Source organism: Hippoglossus stenolepis, chromosome 13, assembly GCF_022539355.2.
Source record: "Hippoglossus stenolepis isolate QCI-W04-F060 chromosome 13, HSTE1.2, whole genome shotgun sequence".
Lineage (NCBI taxonomy): Eukaryota > Metazoa > Chordata > Actinopteri > Pleuronectiformes > Pleuronectidae > Hippoglossus > Hippoglossus stenolepis.
In genome coordinates this window covers 10,474,316-10,494,383 of record NC_061495.1, presented here as the reverse complement: position 1 = coordinate 10,494,383, position 20,068 = coordinate 10,474,316, and the positions used below count along the sequence as shown (strand labels likewise).

General features: G+C 42.9%; 1 protein-coding gene across 2 annotated transcripts; it reads left to right on the top strand.

The window, feature by feature from the left end:
* Positions 1–387: 387 nt before the first annotated feature.
* Positions 388–19,928, top strand: ptprna (protein tyrosine phosphatase receptor type Na). 2 transcript variants are annotated; one of them, XM_035174042.2, is made up of 24 exons: positions 388–811; positions 4,102–4,152; positions 7,777–7,887; positions 8,979–9,096; positions 9,192–9,339; positions 9,443–9,656; positions 9,751–9,900; positions 10,017–10,142; positions 10,517–10,551; positions 10,643–10,917; positions 11,052–11,138; positions 11,230–11,309; positions 11,497–11,561; positions 12,996–13,205; positions 13,663–13,929; positions 14,020–14,167; positions 14,385–14,458; positions 15,042–15,119; positions 15,331–15,450; positions 16,591–16,757; positions 17,510–17,563; positions 17,684–17,748; positions 18,561–18,634; positions 18,778–19,928. In XM_035174042.2, exons 1-24 carry the CDS (start codon positions 736–738, stop codon positions 18,847–18,849), a joined length of 2,865 nt encoding a protein of 954 aa, XP_035029933.1. In that variant the 5' UTR covers positions 388–735; the 3' UTR covers positions 18,850–19,928. The 2 variants fall into 2 exon arrangements, with proteins under 2 accessions (XP_035029933.1, XP_035029932.1); XM_035174041.2 differs by having other exon boundaries at positions 389–811; positions 10,017–10,193.
* The last annotated feature ends 140 nt before the right edge of the window (positions 19,929–20,068 follow it).

The following is a 20,068-nucleotide window of genomic DNA, read 5'->3' as shown; positions in this document are numbered from 1 at the left end:
AATAAAACCCTGTGTTTTAAAGACTTCACTTTAAAGACTTCACTTCTAACCCACAGCCCACAGCAGCAGGAGAACATGCAGCCATATGGATGTGGGCCACTTCAGGCAAAGATGCAGCACAACAGTGGGCATTTTTTGTCAAAGATGTGTTGCTATAGGCGAGGTGTAAACCTAAAGTGGCCCATGTGGTAAATGGTGAATAAGGCCCAAATAGCACAAAACAAATTTGCAGGTTCACTTACATATACTTTACATACAGGAGTAAGACTTGTCCTACAGAATAATAAATGCATGACGTATATGAATGGGTGGAATCCTTAAAATGAACCCCTAACCCCCTCTCTCTCTGATCCCGTGATGACGTAGCTGCATGCTGATCCCAGACGTCATTTACGCCGCTGTGCTGTCGTGAATCGATACTTCGTCTCATGTCCACTGCCTGTCCCTCCTCCTCCTCTTCATCTTCTTCATCCTCCCCACGCCCCGCCTTTCCCTTCCACTGTGAGGATCCACTCCTTTCTACCATTTATTTCTTCAGCCGATGTTCCCCTGTCTTCATGGGCTTGTGTTGGGGTTTTACAGTTTGAGCTGTCGACTCTGGCTGCAGCTTGTTTGAACAACATGGGGGTTTAAGGGACGAGGGAGGGAGGGAGAAAAGGAGCAAAGCAAAGGGACCTCCGCATCTTTTTCTCCGCATCTCCTCATCCTCCTGCTGCTGAGAGGCTGGAGAGGACCATGCATCACCTCAAACCATGGCGAGCTCTGCTGCTTGTCACCGTGCTGTGCCAAACAGGGCTCTCAGACAAATACGGTAAGATGCTGCTGCTGCTGCTGCTGCTGCTGATGCTGATGCTGATGATGGAACGATCCTTAACCAGAACTCACTGTGACACTCCTGTGTTACTCTCCCAGGTACATCGTGTATCTAAGTAGTTATTGACTTCATAATCTCGTGCTCCAGCTCAAATTCAGTGTAGGGATAAGTTTATAATGTGCCATAGTTATTTGGCAAAAAATTAACTATAATGTGAAATGTTTTTGTGAGTAAAACATGCATGTATATTGGTAAAAGTAAAGGAGGATACATGATAGTATCATTATATTAGTATAGTGAGGATTATATTTATTTTTCTTGTACAGCTAATTTTTGAGAATTACGCCCCTTATCAGACCTTCCCAAAACTTCTATGCAAATATCGACATAATGTTGTTATTGTGAGTCTTTTCTAAAATCCAGATGTTGAGGATAAATAAAAACAAGCATGTGAATGTCATACATGATGAAATGTAAAGAGCAGAATCACGATAAGAATTTGAACACAAAATAAGAAGCAATACGTTAGGTTGGACTAAATTAAATAAACAACTGACTTTTTAAAACTGAAATACTGTATAATGTAGGTTTATAATCTTATTAATGGATTAAAAATAGAGAGACAGAATTAAGCATGTGTGTACTGATGCCCTCAAAGTGTCACATTTCACTCTCAGCAGTAGAAATGGCTGTTACATTAGCAGCAGTAGCTCTGCCGTTAGTATAACTGACAGGGGCAGCAGCAGCAATGATCATCTCATGTCGGTAATTGTTATAGAAAGAGGGAATTTTAGTAGATTTATGCATTAAAACGACATAATGTGTAATTGACACACTGGTGCAACAGGTGAATTGTTGCATCCCTTTATACAAATAATATTCCAGCATTTGAAAAAAGAGTGTTTCGGTGTGTAAGTGGAGATTTGAAGATTTGAGGATTCAGTGATTAATTTACACAGAGATCGAGAAGGACTAAATGTTCTCTGCTTCAGGTTTTTATCAGATGTAAGTAAATCAACGTAAGTCCTCCACATCTGGATATAATTGGTCCTTTAATCTTTTCAAAGTTTAAAAGCTTTATTACCTAAGTTTCAACTATTGGGTGCAACCACCTAGATGTGATTCCTGAAACACCTCAAAAGCAACTGCTTAGAGTGGAGAGGGTTGACTGCATTTGCAAGAGAGAATAAGTCTCTCCACTGATATATTTGTATGTATTCAAAACTACTCCTTCGCTATAGAAGAAACTACAATTTAAAAATAAACTACTTGTGATTCTTTGCAATTTCTCATTAGAAAACCAGACTTTGATGGGAAAAAACCTATGTCGATGGCATACAAAAACGAGAATGAATGATGCACAGCATAATGAAAGGCCAATCAGCGAGCGCCTACGATTTCAGCACCATGGAGAGAAACTAGTAACCGCTGTTGCTTCCCTCCCTCCGTTCATCCAGCCAGGCCTTTGTCACATGCATCCATCCATCTGCTCATCTGATTAGCCGTCCATCCATATGTGCGACGGTCGGCCCTCTCGCACACAGCATGAGGCTCATGTCTGTTGACGTCTCTGCAGCCACCCATCTCCCTGAGGGACAGGTGTGCTGTTGCTATGGCAAATTTAGATTTGCTTGTTAACGTATGTTCTCATTTGAACATTGGTGTTTTCGAGGGTCAGTGTACACATACATTTTTTCTATTTCAAATAATGATTATTAGTCTATTGAGAATATTAAGTCAGCTGTCGGCCGAGGAGGGATGTACATTTTCTCTGATACACTTGGACCTGTGCTCGACTTATTTAATTTGCCACTTGGGAGTTTGAACGTGCAAGCTCTTGTTTTGACATCTGAAGCGTAGGAGTCAGACAATCACGTAGGTCAATACACATGCTTGTAAAGCTGACATCCTCCTCGGTGTTAAATTTAACAAACCACATTGGACAATAAGATCCAGAAAATAAAAGCTTAATTTCAAAGGCTAGAAAATAAATGTGTTGAAGTGGCTTTGTGATTGTGGTTCTTTGTCTTAGCTCTGTGTTGACTGTTGGCCCAGCATTAGCAGATGCCCTTTCCTGGAAAATCAGTCAATGTTTGATGACTTGAGCTGACATTTCCTCACCGTGTCTTGTGTTGTGTGTGTGTCAGTCCCTCTGTGAGCCCTTGTGTGCCACAGTTCCTCAGATACCTCTTGGCTGTAACCCAGTACACTAATATCCTCGTGGGTGTTTTTGCCTTTTTTTTTTTGCCAAAGCTTGTGTGAAGGTTCACACAGCCGTCCATGATGCATATGTAGAAATCCTCAATGTCAGCCAGAACAACAAATCCTGAGGTGGCAGTTTTCAGAGAGTACAGTTTTATCCAAATAACTTCCCATGAATTAAACTTTTTCTCTGTTGCACATTAAATGTCAATGCATCAGAGAAATAAGTGGCATCACGCAGGTTGTGCACACTGTGTTTTTCTCTAAAGAAAGAAGAGGTGAGTCACAGTAAACGCTGTTAAGCACTGCGTCACTTCATTTGAAGGTAAAGAAAGGAAGAAGAGCTCAGTCTTTGTTCTGTACACAAGTTTGTATTTAGGTAAACATTCAAGTCAAAGATCCATCAGCTCAGCAAACCAGTAATTCACCTGCTTTCTTAGGGACTCAGTATGGGATACATCCACTCACTTGCACACACCTACACACAGATTTTATGCCACTTATTTCATATTTATTTGATTTCTGTCTGTTACATGGAACTCAGGACCAAAAAAATGGATGAGATGTGACACGAGAAAGAAAAACACACAGACAGAGAGAGCTACTCATGCATATCGTGCTGTGTTAGGTTTCCTATCTATCGCCAAACACCTGCTCCCTTCCACAGGCTCTCAGTCACCAACCTAAAATAAGAAACAGTGCAACAGAAAGACAAGGAAAGGACTAAAAATGCAAAATAGAACACTGCATTAATGTTCCCTGTTCAGTTACAAATCTGCAGCCAATAAATAACCCATTGTCAATTCAATACATTGTCATAACATAGACTTATTAAAAATAAATATGATAATATAAGTAAATACACCTTTAAGGTTTTGGGATTACAAATTACTTTTTAGATGACTGTGCCATTTATCAAATGCTGATGTGTGATAATTATGATGCATGGGGTTGAGCTCATTTTGTTACATTCTCATTTCAGCCTCTCTAAATATGAGTTAAAGCAGTTGTTGCCATGGAAATTGCCGTGAAGGATTTTACCCCTGAGTACCTGTTAGAAATCTCTTCTTGTCTTTCTGCCTCAGGTTGCCTGTTTGAAAGAAAACTGTGCACGAGGGATCAGTTCTGCTCAGATGGTGAGTACAAGACGCACACACACACACACACACACACACACACACACACACACACGTAGTCAAACAAATATTTTCAACTTCAGCATAAAACTTTTAAGACGGACTACTTCCTTAACACTTTCTGTACCTCAACAGCTTATTAGATTATTAATTATGCAACTAACACACACACACACACACACACACACACACACACACACACACACACACACACACACACACACACACACACACACACGGTATAAAAAAACCAAACACAGGATATCTTCCTTTCTTAGCCTCAGACAGTCCATCTCTCCCCATCACCTGCCCCTTTCCCTTTTCCTCCTCTTTATCTAAGCCCCTCCCCCCGCTCTGCCGTCTTCATGGCAACACTGACATCACGGTGAGGTCGACACCCCCACAGTTGTTGTGCTAATACAGTGATGAGTCACTGACACACACTTACGCACTTCTCTGTGGAGTCTGCTCTTACGCCCGCACAGCCATTGGACGGAATACAAAATAGAGTGGCTTGCTTTATGCACCGTGTGTCTGAGGGCAGAAGACGAGAGGGAAACATTTGATTAGACAGTCTGATTGGCCGTATTGTCTCTCGGCCTGTCTCTCTTCCGGGGCGTACGATGCAAAACAAGCTCTGAACAATGTATTCGTCAGACATCAGCACAGATTTTTTCGGGGGGGCATCACATAGATCATGTCCACCACAGACAAAAAGGCAGAATTATTCCCTGTTTGTATCCTTCTCATTGGTAAAGTGGACCTGCTACACAGCAAATAAGTGTCATTTAGTGGATCTTTTCAAATGCAAATTCAGCAGTACATCAACATCTCACAATAGCATCTCATTAAGTTCAGGATTCATTTGAATTCTCATTCTTGTTGTGATGGTTTATTTGTCATGGTTCTGACCCTGTGGAACGCCGTCTCTATAGATGTTAGATCTGCCTGATACCTTTAAAAAGCTACTTAAAAGTCATTCATTTAAACAGGCCACATCTTCAAACGTCAAACAACAACAAAAGAAAAACATCAAATGCCTCCACACTGCTCCAATGGTGTCATCCAAGTGTCCGTAAGATTAAAAACCGACTCGAAACGAGGTCATTTACACCGTGTTTTCACCGAAACGCAGCTGCGGAGGAGGATCACACCTCCCAAAGACAGCCAGACAGGCAGGTTTGTTTTGTGTTTTGATCGTGGTACCGTGTGAGGTTGACTCTCGCAGAGTGAACACAGTGCTGGAACAGATTTGTCCACATTTATGCACGGGAACAAGGTCGTGCAGATTATCTCCTCTGTGAGCCTGCAGCCTGTTTCAGTCTGTGAAATGTGTGAACCAGAACAAGGTCAGGCACTGTCACCTGAGTTGTGTGCATTTGTGTTGCACCCTAACCTTGTTGCTCCAGACTCCATGTTCAGTGTAGTCTCATGACCTCTGCTCCTTTTCCCTACTTCTGCGTCCTGAGGCTACATTAACCACGACTATAGTGTAACTCACATCAATTCCACTACGCCAGGTTGTGTCCGGGAGGAAGGAAAAAAAGATGTCTCTTGCTTTGCAGCATCAATTTTAAACTGCCAATTTGGAATCGAGCAATCATCCCATTGATTGCAATGCTAAGTACTTTTAAGGTCACAGAAATGACTTGCAGGAAAACAGTTTTCCAAACAGGGATTTAATGTTTGTCTTGTTTAGGGCATTAATGGAAATCAATTATAAGTGAAAATAAACGATCGCCAATAAACCACCATAGCATTTATCTAAGTCCCCAGGGTGGTTTCTGCCTGGATACTGAACATATCTTATAGTTCCCCATCTGTGTGGGGAATAACCCACACATTGTAGCACCAATGTGTGCCATGTCAATAATTACTTGGAGCATTTTTAAATCATGTATTTTGAGCTGAATGTTTATCACGTTCTCTTGGTACAACGCGTATCCTGCACAAAAATGACATCTGCAGAAATAACCCAAGCTCCAGAAATAGTCCCAATCCAATCAAACCGTGCAGTTTTCTGTTTTCTCTCCAGTCATCTTCATTCCTCCTCCTCCTCCTCCTCTCTCAGGGGATATATTGTACAGTGATACACTGCCAGGACAAAACACCCTGTGTGTTAATCACATAATCAACATCAACTATTTGCAATGTGATTATAGCTTATAAAATCGCCGGGAGGGAAACTGGGAATGTGTCTCTTTTCTGTGAGTTCATTTTGTCTCTGTCTGCTTCTCTACTCTGTGTCACTTGTCAGACTTTGATAATACGATAACATTTGCCTTATTGCAAACCCAGCCTCCAGTGGGAATGACTAATGCAAAACAGGGCTGGAGTGAAAAACATGTCTCTTTACTGGAAGCAGAAAACAATGCTTTAGTGTTTCACATCAAACTAGTGGTTATAAAAACCCATTAATCCTCTTTAATCTGTTCACTAACGCAACTCACCAGCTCTCGGTGGCCGGCCGGCTCGTGTGAGACTTATCTGGCGGAATGGAAGGCTGTGGTGACTCATCACTGCACCAGATAATGGTCTGCTCTGCTTTACTCATATTTTGTTTCACACTGCAGCGTTTCTGAGGATGTGAATACAGACGGATCAGAGTTTTGATTTCTCTGCAGATTTTGTGATATTTAGCTTTTCACAATGTATTTAAATTAGAAATAATCCAATTCCCAGTATTTAGTGCATGCAGAAGAACCTTCATTACAGGTAGAGCCCCTCCTCTTATGTGATGCCTGAAGCAGAGCACTGAGGAGTGTGAGCGGCGTAATCTCCTGGCTCCTGCTTTTTTTCATATTGGCTTCTGTAGTTATTAAATTATAATCAATGATTTAGGATTTAGAGAAGTGGAACACTTGTATACATCAATGCAATGCAACAGACTCACTCAAATGATGCATTAGCTCGTATCTGGCTGCAGACTGGAGGCATTGAATTGTCTGGGCTGCAGCTACAGGATGAATATTTATACAGGTACTGTCAATGTTCGACATTTATATTTATTTATGATCATGAAAGAAAACAGGGAATAGAAAAATAATTCTGAGCAAAGGCTTTTTATCATTTGCCATCAGGGTGCCTGCAATTTAACAACTATTTCAAAGGTAACACACACACACACACACGCACATTGACGTTGGCTTGACCTTGTTGAAAGGCCTTTGACAGAAAGCGTCTGTGTGTGGACTGCACTTTAAAGCTGTGACTCACTCACTCACTCCTGTGTGGGCGGCCATAAGTGTTACAGGGTGATAAAGAAACGCTTGACAGCGTCACTGAGCCATTTACAGTGTGTCGGTCCACACTGTTGAATAGTGTTGTGTATTTACTGTTCTGTATTATATCTTCCATCTTTTTGTCTCAGGAAAAACACATGTGCATTTTGTGCTTCTTTTCCTGCATGTTGGAAGCTAGAATGAACAATACCAAGATCCTGAAACTGAAGCAGCTAAATGGAATGCAGCCATCATTTAGGGGTCACTTTAAATGAGGCCAAAATAAGGGTGGAAAGTGTTTACAGTGTGTGTGTGTGTGTGTGTGTGTGTGTGTGTGTGTGTGTGTGTGTGTGTGTGTGTGTGTGTGTGTGTGTGTGTGTGTGTGTGTGTGTGTTTATTTCAGACGGGCTGTTTGGTCAGTGCCACAGCTCTAAACAGGACCAGGTCCAGTACCAGGTGTCAGTTCCTGTTCTGAAGAGGATGCAGGAAGTCCTCAAACAGCTCATGCTCCAAGGTAAGATAGAACATAATTAGCATATAATATCATCATTAACAAAGTCAAAGATATAGACTGAAGAATGAGTTGTATATAATTACTCGTGAGTCTCTTTTATGGGTCATTACCTCCGCCAAGGTTGTAGTTTGGGAAGAAGCCATAGAGTTTTAGTGCCAATCCAGATCAGGGGGCAGATCCAGGAATGTTTAATTACTTTCATTAACATTGGAAATAGGAATGTTATTTATGATTGTGTGCAATTTATTTGTGCAGCTTGATTTAATTTATGGGGACTGTTGGGTCTTGGTGGAGGTACATGCTCTACCCATCACCAATCTAGTCTGTTGGTTGGTTTCTAGGTTTTTTGCCTGTTGGTTTAGCAGGATTTCGCCAAAAAACTAAACCGATTTCCACCGAATTTTCAAAGGAAAAAGCCCAGGAGTTTTCTTTTTGTGCGTTTTTAACATTTTTGTTGCTTTCTCTGAGAATAATTCATGGACCGTGATGAAAAGAAATCAGGCATCTTTATGGGGCTGATGCTTATAAGTGTGTGCTTAGGCGCAGATACATCCAGACATAGTGTATTTTAATGTGGTCTCAAAAGGAACACCTTGGCAGAGGTATGCATTTTCAGTCATAGTGATGTTTATTTGGTCATGTTACCAAGGGGCCATTGTTCTGACATGAAATCTGAGCGTCTGTGGCTGAGGGTTAGAGTGGTCGTCCCCCAACCAAAAGATCGGTGGTTCAATCCTCAGTCTTCCCCATCTGCATGCAGAAGTGTCCTTGGGCAAGATACTGAACCCCTAAATGGCCCCTCATAGATGTGGAATGCACTAATTGTAAGTCGCTTTGGATAAAAGTGTTTGACAAATGTAATGAAATCAGTGCATTCTTGATGATCTCAGGTAGTAATCCATCAATAATGCAAGTACTTGAACACAACCCCTTTTAGGAACCGAATAGATTTTCTCTCTCTTCCTCACACACACACAAACCTAACACTCTGCCTCTGTGTCTTTGTGTAATTGCTGTGTGTGTGTGTGTGTGTGTGTGTGTGTGTGTGTGTGTGTGCGTGCGTGTGTGTGTGTGGTCATGTGCATATGCAGGTCTTTCATGGCAGGATGACATCACCCAGTATATTTTATCAAAGGAGCTGAAGAGAGTTCCTCGCACCACCCTCCCCTCGAAGCCAAACTCCTCTTCCTCCACCTCTCATTCACCTCAGTAAGTCAACCGCAGCATATGTCCCTCCTTCATTATCCCTCTATCCCTCCGCATCCATCCCAGTCATGCAGTCTGATTATCTCCTGTGTTGCCAGGTCTAAACAGCACATCCCCAGTCACCACAACTCAAGGTCGGGGTCCACATCTCCTGGTGGCAACTACATGGACTACATGATTGTTGAGCCTCCTCAGTCTCAAATGCGCATGGAGACAGCATCCATGGACCCATACACATACCACCAGGTTCACCACACTTTGAATCTTACAACAATCAAAACTCACAACAGTGCGTCACATTCAAGATCTTAGATGGCATGTAACCGTGTACAACCTCTTCCAATCGCAGCACAGGTACCAAGACGAGGTAGAGAGATCTCTCATAGGGGCGGGAGGCAACTACGGCCGCCCCTCTTCAAGGTCCCAGGCCAATCAGAGAGAGCGAGAGCGAGAACGAGAGCGAGAGCGTGACAGGCAGCTGCTACAGGAGGCCTTGTCTGTCTACCTGGCGTCTGCACAGCCCTCGTATCGCCACCGGGGGGCTGCTGCCATGGCCCCAGCAGGTAGAGGAAGCTTCACAGGAATGACAACACATTATACAACATATTATAGCAAAATAATTATCTTTACAATCATAATCTATCATGCTCTGAGCAGGTCTGCCTTACTATGAGGACCTGGAACTGGAGATACCAGTGGATTATGTGGAGGACTACACCCTAGAGGAGAGACTTGGCACTACAGGCAGACAGCGAATGCCGAATGAGAAGGTTGTTCAGGACTTCAGCTCTGTGCCTGGAAACAACAGTGAGAAAAAAATGAATTTAAACTTACTAATACTTCATATAATGTTGCCAAGAAAGGAACAGTATGCAAAAACTAGGCATAACACAAGAGTTGCAACTGTTTTGTTTTGTGTTTAGATGGCTTGCTCCAGAGGATTTCAGGGGTCTTGCAGAGGTACGGAGTCGACCCCAGAGAACTGAGTCAAGAGCAGCTCTACAAGCTCGCGCTGATGCTGCAGCTGCTGCAGGCCCAAGAGAAAGCAGGTACACTCCCTAACATGTTCACAAAGGAACAAGAAGGGAAGAGTGGGAAAGGTAATTATAGTACAACTGAATTGTGTTTTATGAGGGAGTATTGGTTTTATTGGGGGGGGAAGAAATCAGCGAATTAAAGAATAATGTCGCAATGTCGATAATAAAGTCATAATAATACGAGAATAAAGTCGGAATTGAGAAGAAAATATATTGCAAAAATGTTTTTATAGCACAAAAAAGTCATAATATTATGTGAGTGAAGAAAAAAAAATGTGGGGGTCAGCAAAAACAATTTATTCTCAGATTTTCTTCCCCCTTTAAGTAGCACTTAAATTCTGTCGTCATGATTTGCTGCAGTACATTTGTTAATTTATCTCCCTTAGATCCAATTGAGAAGGACCTCTTCACCCTCAAGGAGGTACGTCCGCATCTGTTCTACGCGACAATATCAAATTGTAATCAGGCACCTTTTCTGTCACCAATAAGTATTTTATCATTTCCCTCCACAGATGCCGATGGTAAAAACAGACAGTCAAATATCAAACAAGCCGCAGAAGCCTGCTCCTGCTCCTGTTGCCGGGCCGCCCGCTGCCTCTCCTGCACCCTCCTCTGCCTCAGTCCCGGCTACACCTCCAGCCAAGATCACCAGCCGCCCCTCCTCTGCACCGCAGCCTCCGCAGGTCTCTCCTGCAGCGGCTGGACAAGGCCTGAAGGATCAGGGGCCGCCACTGGTTGAAGGTACGGGAGCCAAGGAGGAGTATGGGTACATCGTCACCAACCAGAGGTCAGCACTCCAGCAAACGAAGCTATAGATTCTTCTGGTTGAACTTGTGTTTGTAAACGGCAATAGGTGCAATCACTACATGCGTCAGACATGATATTAACATGTAGGATTATGACGTTTTATTTTCTTCCCAGTCCTCTGAGTCTGTATGATGGCGTGAAGCTGTTGGAACTACTGGCTGATAAGATTCACCTGACAACCAGCAGCTTCATCAACATCAGGTAACACCACCGCCCAACAGCTGCTCTACAATAATCACAAAAAATATATTCGCACAAATATGAAGTATCAAACGTGTGTGTGCGTTCCCAGTGTGGTGGGTCCTGTGCTGACGTTCCGTATCCGCCAGAATGAGCACAACATGACGGCTGGAGAGGTGGCTGCTAAAGCTGGTGAGGCTCAACAAAAAGACACACACACACAAACAAACATGAAGTGAACAGAACAGTTTGTTGGCTCATTATTTTGTCACTATCACAGTTTTTTTTTCAGTCGGATTCTATTTCACCAAAGCCTTTTTTAAAAAATGTTCTCACATCCAATGATAAAATGTCTGTTGTTTTCTTCGACCCCCCTCAGTGTCTGAAAAGAAGTTCCTGGAGTCTGAGACGGGCTTGAAGATCATACAGACCGGCGTGGGAGAGGTACCGGCCGCACACTTACACAGCCTCTGTGGAAAATTTCCTTTGTAACCCATCAGTAACATATGGAGCAGTTGTCACGGCAACAGAGATATAATCACTCCTCTGTATTCTTTACCATTTTCCCTTTAATCATTCACAGGCTCTAGCTCGACAGATTCAAGTCAAAGCAGACTCCCAACTGTTGTTTTCACATTGTAGTCACCACAGATTAGTTTGTGATGTTCCAGGAAATGGACTTGATGATTTTTGTAAGAGGAATAATACTAAACACAAGAGCTGCGATGCTAGAAGCACTTTACTGCAGCACGTCAACCATAAAGCAGCTTGTCTATGTTGCGTGTGGGTGTTTGTCTGTGCATGCAAAACCCTGTGAGCGTCTGCCGCCTGAGGGGAAATGACCAGTAAAAAAAATCTGCAAGGCGATACGTTGTGAGAACCAGCGTTTCACTCGTTTCACTGCACCTCCCCCACTACTGTGGCTTCCTGAGCCCATGCAGGTGCTATGGCAACAGCCACAGGTGTCATTCACCTCATTATTTCCTCGTAGACACACGGGCTGAATTCAGGCCCCTGCATGTCACATGTGGGATTAATAAGGAAATGCACATTAGGACAACACACACACACACACACACACACACACACACACACACACACACACACACACACACACACACACACACACACACACAGACACACATACACACACACACACACACACACACAGATTACCTTCACATCTGCAAAAAACGTAATGGGGGTTAGGGGTAATGAAAAAAAAAATGTAATGAAATAGCGCAGTCTTTTCATCGGTGCTTATCAGTTATTATCGATTTATATATTTTTTATGAAAATGTATTAAATTAATTTAAATGACATTAGGATAAAATCACATGTTGTCATCAATACAGTATTTGATTTAAACTGTTTGGGGAAATGTAGGAAAAAGCAAAATCCAGTGATGATTTTTTCTCCCATTTGACATAACAGATAAAAATAGTGGCATTCACAGTTTTCTTTTGTTACGTCTGTTATAGGACAGATCAAACTCTGTAAGTGGCAGCTCTTGATTTGCTTGTTAACATTGTAGGAAATTTAAAATTCAGTATGTGCATGTGGAAAAAACAGGAGAGCTTTCATTTAAAATGACACGACTGTAAAGTTGAGAGTTATTGGTAGTGGTCTTCTTAATTGCTCCCTGAAGCAGAACCGCCCCGACCTTCCAGACCTCTGTCTTTAAAACTCGTCTCCAGCTGCTCACTGAGCACCTTGCTGTCTTGTGCACCTCATTTCAATTTGTTGTTCAAATTGAAATGAGTGACCTTTGACTTTGAGTTTCCCTAAGGAGGCCTATAGCTTGTAATCTGCTGTCTTTGTGTCCCCCCCCCTATGTGTCTTGCTCTCTTCATTATCGTCTTTCTTTTTTCCCCCCAGAGGACAGATGCACGGGGTCTCCCTCAGGTAACCAGGGTTTCCCAGGGGTCCAGTGGCACGGTTATCACCCTTGTTTCCATGGCAGTCGTAGGCGGCGTGCTGGTATTGGCCATGGCCGTAGCTTGTCTGAGGCACTACGCTCAGCAGGTGACCAATGGCAAGATCGGCCTGGGGCCAGAGGCAGGAGCAGAAACACACTTCGACTACCAGGTAAGACAACGTCAGGATATTGAGGAGGAAATTCAATTTTATATATTTTTGTATTCTAAAGTATTAAAATGCATGAAAATAATTTCTTTTAAACTTCCTGATGTGTTTTCTTACCTGGTTGTCAATGTTACACAGGAGTAAAGACATAAAACCATTTACCAGTGCAATATATTTGTGAATATGTGTTAATGGATTAGATTAATAGATTGCGTGTTAATGTTATAATTTTGATTACAGGCCACAAACAAAGTTATGAATTGATCAAAAATCTATCAGTTATTTTAATTTTGATCATCAATACAATCATTTATGATATTATATGAGAAGTCAGTCATTTATAACACAAAACATGATTTTTCCATGATTTACTGTAATAAATGGGAACTGATTATCCAACTAAACAATGTTGATGAGGATGTTTAATGCAGCGTTTTCTCCCTCCCCACTGTCCAATCAGGAGCTATGTCGGCAGCACATGGCCTCCAAGTCCTCCTTGTCCCGCCAGGACTGCATGGGCGGGGCGAGCAGCAGCATGGCGGGGGCCGCCATAGGCACGGGCGCCGGCGGCCGACGCGGCACCGACACCTCTCGCGTCAGCAGCGTCTCCTCCCAGTTCAGCGATGGTCCGCAGCACAGCCCGTCCTCCACCCACAGCTCCACCCCGTCCTGGAGCGAAGAGCCGGCCCAGTCCAACATGGACATCTCCACCGGTCACATGATACTAGTGAGTGAGCACAGTCAGAGGATTCTCCTGCTGCAGACCATGGTGTTGATGAGCAGTTTTTGAATGTCTCGTGTTCCGTGTCCCCCGCAGGCTTATATGGAGGACCACCTGCGTAACAAGGACCGTCTTCAGAAGGAGTGGGAGGCTTTGTGCTCCTACCAGGCCGAACCCAGCTCCGTAGCTGTGGCCCAAGGCCCGAGCAACATGGACAAAAACAGACACGCCGAGTCCCTCCCCTGTTAGTGTTTCTGATCATTTCTAGCATTTGTGCACGTGTCCTTTATCCTACAGTTCTAAATCACATTCTCAGATTGTGTGTGCACATCATCGCTGTATTTTCACACCCAGGGAAAAAATATAAAATATCATGATTATAAACCATCCTTATGTTTTCATAATTGAAGCAGCATCATTCATTCAGACTGATCCTTACTCCCCATCTGTTTTCCCTCTAGATGACCACTCTCGGGTGAAGCTGAAGTCTGAAGTAAACACCAACAAGCAAGATTACATCAACGCTAGCACCATTGTAAGACATTATTCAAACAGCCACATAAAGAATTTGCAGTATTTGATGATATTTACATGGTGAATTACCCACGGCGAATAACACTTTACTGAATTTCCCCAGTGTTTGGATATATAAAGTTTTATCTTATAAGCTTCTGGGGGCAATGTCCAATATTTAAGAGTCAAGACATGTACACTGTTTTCAGTCTGACTAGTTTCTTTTATCACACGGGTGAAATGTTCTCCTTCCAAAACCTTAGGTCCAGACAACATTTTGGCTAACCTCTTTTACCAGCTATCTGCATATGAATGAATTAAAAAGCCGATAACTGATTACATGTGTCATTGTGTTCCACCTCTTTGCTCTCCATACAGACTGTTTACCTGCGGGCAACTACAGCCTGCTCAAATATGATTTGATTGGTCAAACTAGAAACGGCGACGCCCCAAAACCTTGTCCCTCGCCTCCAGATTCTCATGTAGAATCTGATTATAGAGATTACCCTCTTTCAATATGAAGATTTAAAGAAACAGCTATTGCTTCATTAATTTGTTATCTAATACACTATGAAATCCTCATATCTTTTTTTTCTACCCACCAGTCTGACCACGACCCTCGCCAACCAGCTTATATTGCCACTCAGGGACCTCTGCCCCACACTGTTGCTGATTTCTGGCAGGTCAGTTCATTCCTTCTTGTTGTCTCACATCCTTCCAGCGGATTTTACTTTCTGCTCAGTGATATAATACAAAGAATAAAACAATGTAGGCCATTTGGCTTTCTGCCCAGCGACTGCCACACGTCACAGATTTGCTTTCCTGTGACAACTGAAGGTATGTGTGGGTGTGTGTGCGTCTATACATCCCTGCGTGTGCTCGCTCTCTCTCCAGATGGTGTGGGAGAACGGCTGCACAGTGATCGTGATGATGTCAGCGCTGGTGGAGGATGGGGAGAAGCAGTGCGAGCGATACTGGCCTGACGAGGGCTCATCGCTCTACCACATCTATGAGGTGAATGTCATGTTGTGACTCATCAGCTTTAATTTTAACATTAAATGTGGAATGCATTAGTCACAGTTCTGACGTCAATCGAAGTCAGGTTTTGAGAAAGAGACCAACTTTGAAAATGTACAACACCTGTAATCATGAGTGTAGACAGAGGTATTCAGCAGGTAATAATCTGTACAGTCCTGCTTGTATAGAACCTTTTATGTGGCTTTGATCTTCTTCTTCAGGAACACTAGAGCATTGAACTAATTTGGCCCAGTGCTCATCTGCAGCACCACTGTCTCTCACTATAAGGGGCTCCTTGTGTTAACTGGTTTGTGTCTGTGAAATCAGAATGAGAACTGGTGGTGAGAGAAACCACTTTGCCGCATGTTGCTAATGGAAGCATCACACCATACAATGAAAAAAGGTAGCATGACGCATTTTGTATATACATATACTCAATAACATGCCACTGTATGGTTTGAATGAGAAATGAGGAGATATGAGTCGCGTTTGACAAATGTCAATCCCCCTATCGTTGATGGTTTGTCTCCCTCTGGTGGCAAAGTGAGGCTACTTAAAGATTTATTCCCTCGTATAATCACAGTATATTTCTAGTTTTCTAAGAGATGCATGTTATAAAAAAAAGAAAATATTCAATGGTAGACACAATGTGTGATATATTATTAATCACTGGGATAATTGCTATGTTATTACCCCTGTCCGTTGGTTTGTTTGTTTATCAGTAAGATTACACAAAAAATACCGGACGGCCACAAAACCTGGTGAAAGGTGTGATGTGGTAAAGGTCAGGGAAGAACCAATACAAATTTGGCGCTAATCAAAAAGAGGGCATTTTCTTTAACATTGCGCGATTGCCAACATTTTTATGTTAGTACATTCAATTTCTCAGAGAATAATTCATGGATATTTGGTGCAAATCCAAAGAAGAATCTGGATCTCGTGAATTTAAGTGTGCTTTCCTAAGGGGGAGTGTTGGGCCTTGGCAGAAGAATACACAGTTATTTAAATTTTTAATTTGCTTGTTGACCTTAAATGATTGCATGTCTTGGACATTGCAGATTTCCGTCAGTTGACTCCTTTCCTTGACAAGCGAGGCATTTTTTAACGCTCCCATTTCATTTCGCCCCCCTTCATCAGGTGAACCTGGTGTCGGAGCACATCTGGTGTAAGGACTTCCTGGTGCGCAGCTTCTACCTGAAGAACGTCCAGACTCAGGAGACCAGGACCTTGACCCAGTTCCACCTGCTGAGCTGGCCGGCCAACGGCATCCCCACCTCCACGCGGCCGCTGCTGGACTTCCGCAGGTAGGAGACAGCTACAAACACACACAGACACACACACACACACACACACACACACACACACACACACACACACACACACACACACGCATGCAGACTATCCCCGCATATGATCTTGATTTCAGCTGGTGCCACAACCAGGTAAACAGGTGGACAGGATTTAGTGGGTGAAACGTCACAGGGACTCAGTCGTGAAATCTGTGGCTTTGAATCCTCCTGATCATCTTCATCACCTCCATCTTTGCTTTTAATTCCACACCTTATCCTTCATCTTCCATCATCCCCCCCCCCTCGCTCTGTCTCTCTCTCTCCCTCTCTCCTGGTGTGCAGGTCTGATAGGTTTGTACTTTAACATCTCCCAGTGTCATTTTTGTGGTTTGCAGCTAGTACTCTGGCTCCAGTTGCATAGTCACAAAAATGAGCATTGGCAGGTGTGACTGGCTACTGCAAGAGAGACAGTGAATCTGTGGCTTTCTCTTCTCTCACTCGTTCCTGTTTTCCCACCGCGCTGTCCTTCATGGCCTCTTGCAGTTTCTGTCCTCTCCCTCTCCCTACTAATGTTGTTGTTTTCATCGGACATTCACGTACGTCTTTCCATTCGTCGTCCTTTCCACCTGGTCTAATACCATCTTTGTCTTATTGCATTTCATTTCACCCACCGTTACTAGGAGCGGCACAAGAGACGTTTTATCCTTTGCTGTACACATATAGTGTCGCTCTGTTTCTCTACTTTCCCTTGTTCCCTTGCTTTTCAGGAAGGTGAACAAATGCTACAGAGGTCGCTCCTGCCCAATCATCGTTCACTGCAGGTAAAAGAAAAGAATCTGGGGGAAGAACTTGCAGGAATTTGACATGTTAATACAAGGTTAAACTCTTTGGACGATCCCGTGTGCTTTGACATGTTTTCCTCATGTGTCTCTGTCACACAGCGATGGCATCAGCAGGACTGGCACGTACATCCTCATTGACATGGTGCTAAACCGCATGGCCAAAGGTGAGACGCTCATTCAAACACACACACTGTATCCACCACATGTAACTTAGTGGCTCAACCTTTAGAGACGGAGCCCATAGATTATCCGACATGAACAAAATTGTGTATTTAGGAAGGTCAGCATTTTGGGGGTTAGGGGGGAATTATGTCATGTTATCTGTTGTGGACAGTGTTATAGTCACAATGTAGATTAACAATTATAATTGTGGGATATTTGAATTATTAGTATTCATAAATGCATGTGTGATCTATTACATGCACACTTAAAGGAATTAAAGGGTTAGCTGGAAAACTTTTGGACCCTTTCTTGTTTTTTTTTATATTATTACCTCCACCAAAGAGGTTATGCTGGCATGTGCGTTTGCTTATTAGTAAATGATTTCCATGGAATTTTCCAACGTTTTCATTTATTTCTCGAAGAATAATAGATGGATCTTGATGGGGAAAAAATGAGCATGTTGAGGGGACTGATATTTATGAGTTTTTGCAATTTGGGGCAGATTCAAATAAAAATCTGCATCTAGTGAGTTTAAATGCGGTTTCATAAGGGGACTACACTGAGTGCCATTCTATTTGCATTCATTGTTGGGACAATAATTGAGTTGCATCGTGCAGTAGATTTGTTGTGTTTCCGTGTTTACTTATAAGTCAAATCTTTTCAAATCAAATACAGAGGAAAGACAATCCTAAACCTCATTTAGGAAATGTTCTTGGTGACGAATGGAGTGAAGGGTCTTTTTTTTCTGTAGCGCCCAAATGGCGGTCGGACATGTCAAACACTGTAGTGATGCTGTTGCTGTTGTTGTCACCAGGAGTGAAGGAGATTGACATCGCAGCCACACTGGAGCACATCAGAGACCAGAGACCTGGCTTGGTCCACACCAAGGTACCAACTGTGTGTGTGTGTGTGTGTGTGTGTGTGTGTGTGTGCGTGTGCGTGTGTCCGCACGTGTCCAGCATTTTCCTGTTCCCTTGTGCACAGCGTCTTTTCTCAACCCGTCCCTCTTCCCTCTTCTCGCTCCTCCTCAGGACCAGTTTGAGTTTGCGCTGACAGCAGTAGCAGAGGAGGTGAACGCCATCTTGAAAGCGCTGCCACAGTGAGCGGCGAGGACGCACTGAGGACACATGCAGACAGAGAGAGAAGAAGACGCGCTCCGAAGGACCCACTGGTGCAGCCCAGTCATGTGGCCCATCACTGTAAATAAGAATTTGCTCCACCACACTTGTTTTCAGCATGCAGTATTTTACCATCTACTCACTGTCTGGGGTTTTTAAAACTTTTGGAACTTGATTTTACGAGAAGTACATTAAATGACGCTGATGCACATATGGAGAGAGGAGAGATTTTTCACCATTAAGGCACAAATTTGAGTCTTTTCTCTCTAAAATTTCGACAATGAGGCCGTTACATGTGAAGTCCAAAGAGCAAGGACGTGAAGATACTGTGCTGGTGTGAATCCTGATTCCACAGTACAGAACGGGGGCCTATTTGTTGTGTAGTAACACAGTCAGAGGGGATGTAATTCATCTCTGTATGATTGTAGCAACATAATATTAAACATCGCTGACCTGTTTGATTCTATCTTTACCTCACGATTACCTCAAATCAACAGATTCATTGCCTCCAACACTGAGGGTTTTCTTTAGCCGTTCTGTTGAATGTTTCAAATTCATCAGACTCACATTAAAATAATGTTAAATCCCTTAAAAACACAGTTCTTACAGATACCCACAAAGGTTTCTTCTCTCCGCTGAACTCTCTGAGCGTATATTGTTACATGTCCACCAGAACACTGTATGCTACCGTCTAAGTGTGTGTTGATTCCCAGCAGGTTTTCATTTTGAGAGGCTCCTCTTCGCCTTTGACGACATGATTGTTTGACACTGTACTCTAAGTCCACCACAAAGTACACACATCTCTCTCTCACACACACACACACACACACACACACACACACACACGCACATACACACACACACACACACACACACATACATACACTAAGTAATATGTTACGGCATTTTCTTGTCTTGCTCAGTGTGAGTCCTTGTGATTAATGTAAATAATTCATCCTGATGATTGTGTTTCTTTCATGTAGCAGACAGATGGAAAATATCTATAAAAATGTATTTTTGACTGGAAATTAATAAATTTGTGATGTGACGCAGCAGAACTAAAAGGCTTGAGTGCTCTTCTTTATAAGCATACGTTACATTAGGTTTAATCAAAGCTGTGGTGAACATTTAAAAAAGATATAACTCAACTTGTATCAGATAGTCACATTTCATCTAAGTCCTTATATTTAGTTTATAGGACAGT

What these genes read in the sequence shown, in the direction of transcription:
- ptprna (XM_035174041.2), top strand. Translation starts at nt 736, where the DNA reads ATGCATCACCTCAAACCATGGCGAGCTCTGCTGCTTGTCACCGTGCTG. An exon ending in CCGCTGCTGGACTTCCGCAG is followed by an intron (nt 16,758 to 17,509) that starts GTAGGAGACAGC and finishes CTTGCTTTTCAG; the next exon opens with GAAGGTGAACAAATGCTACA. An exon ending in CTGGCTTGGTCCACACCAAG is followed by an intron (nt 18,635 to 18,777) that starts GTACCAACTGTG and finishes GCTCCTCCTCAG; the next exon opens with GACCAGTTTGAGTTTGCGCT.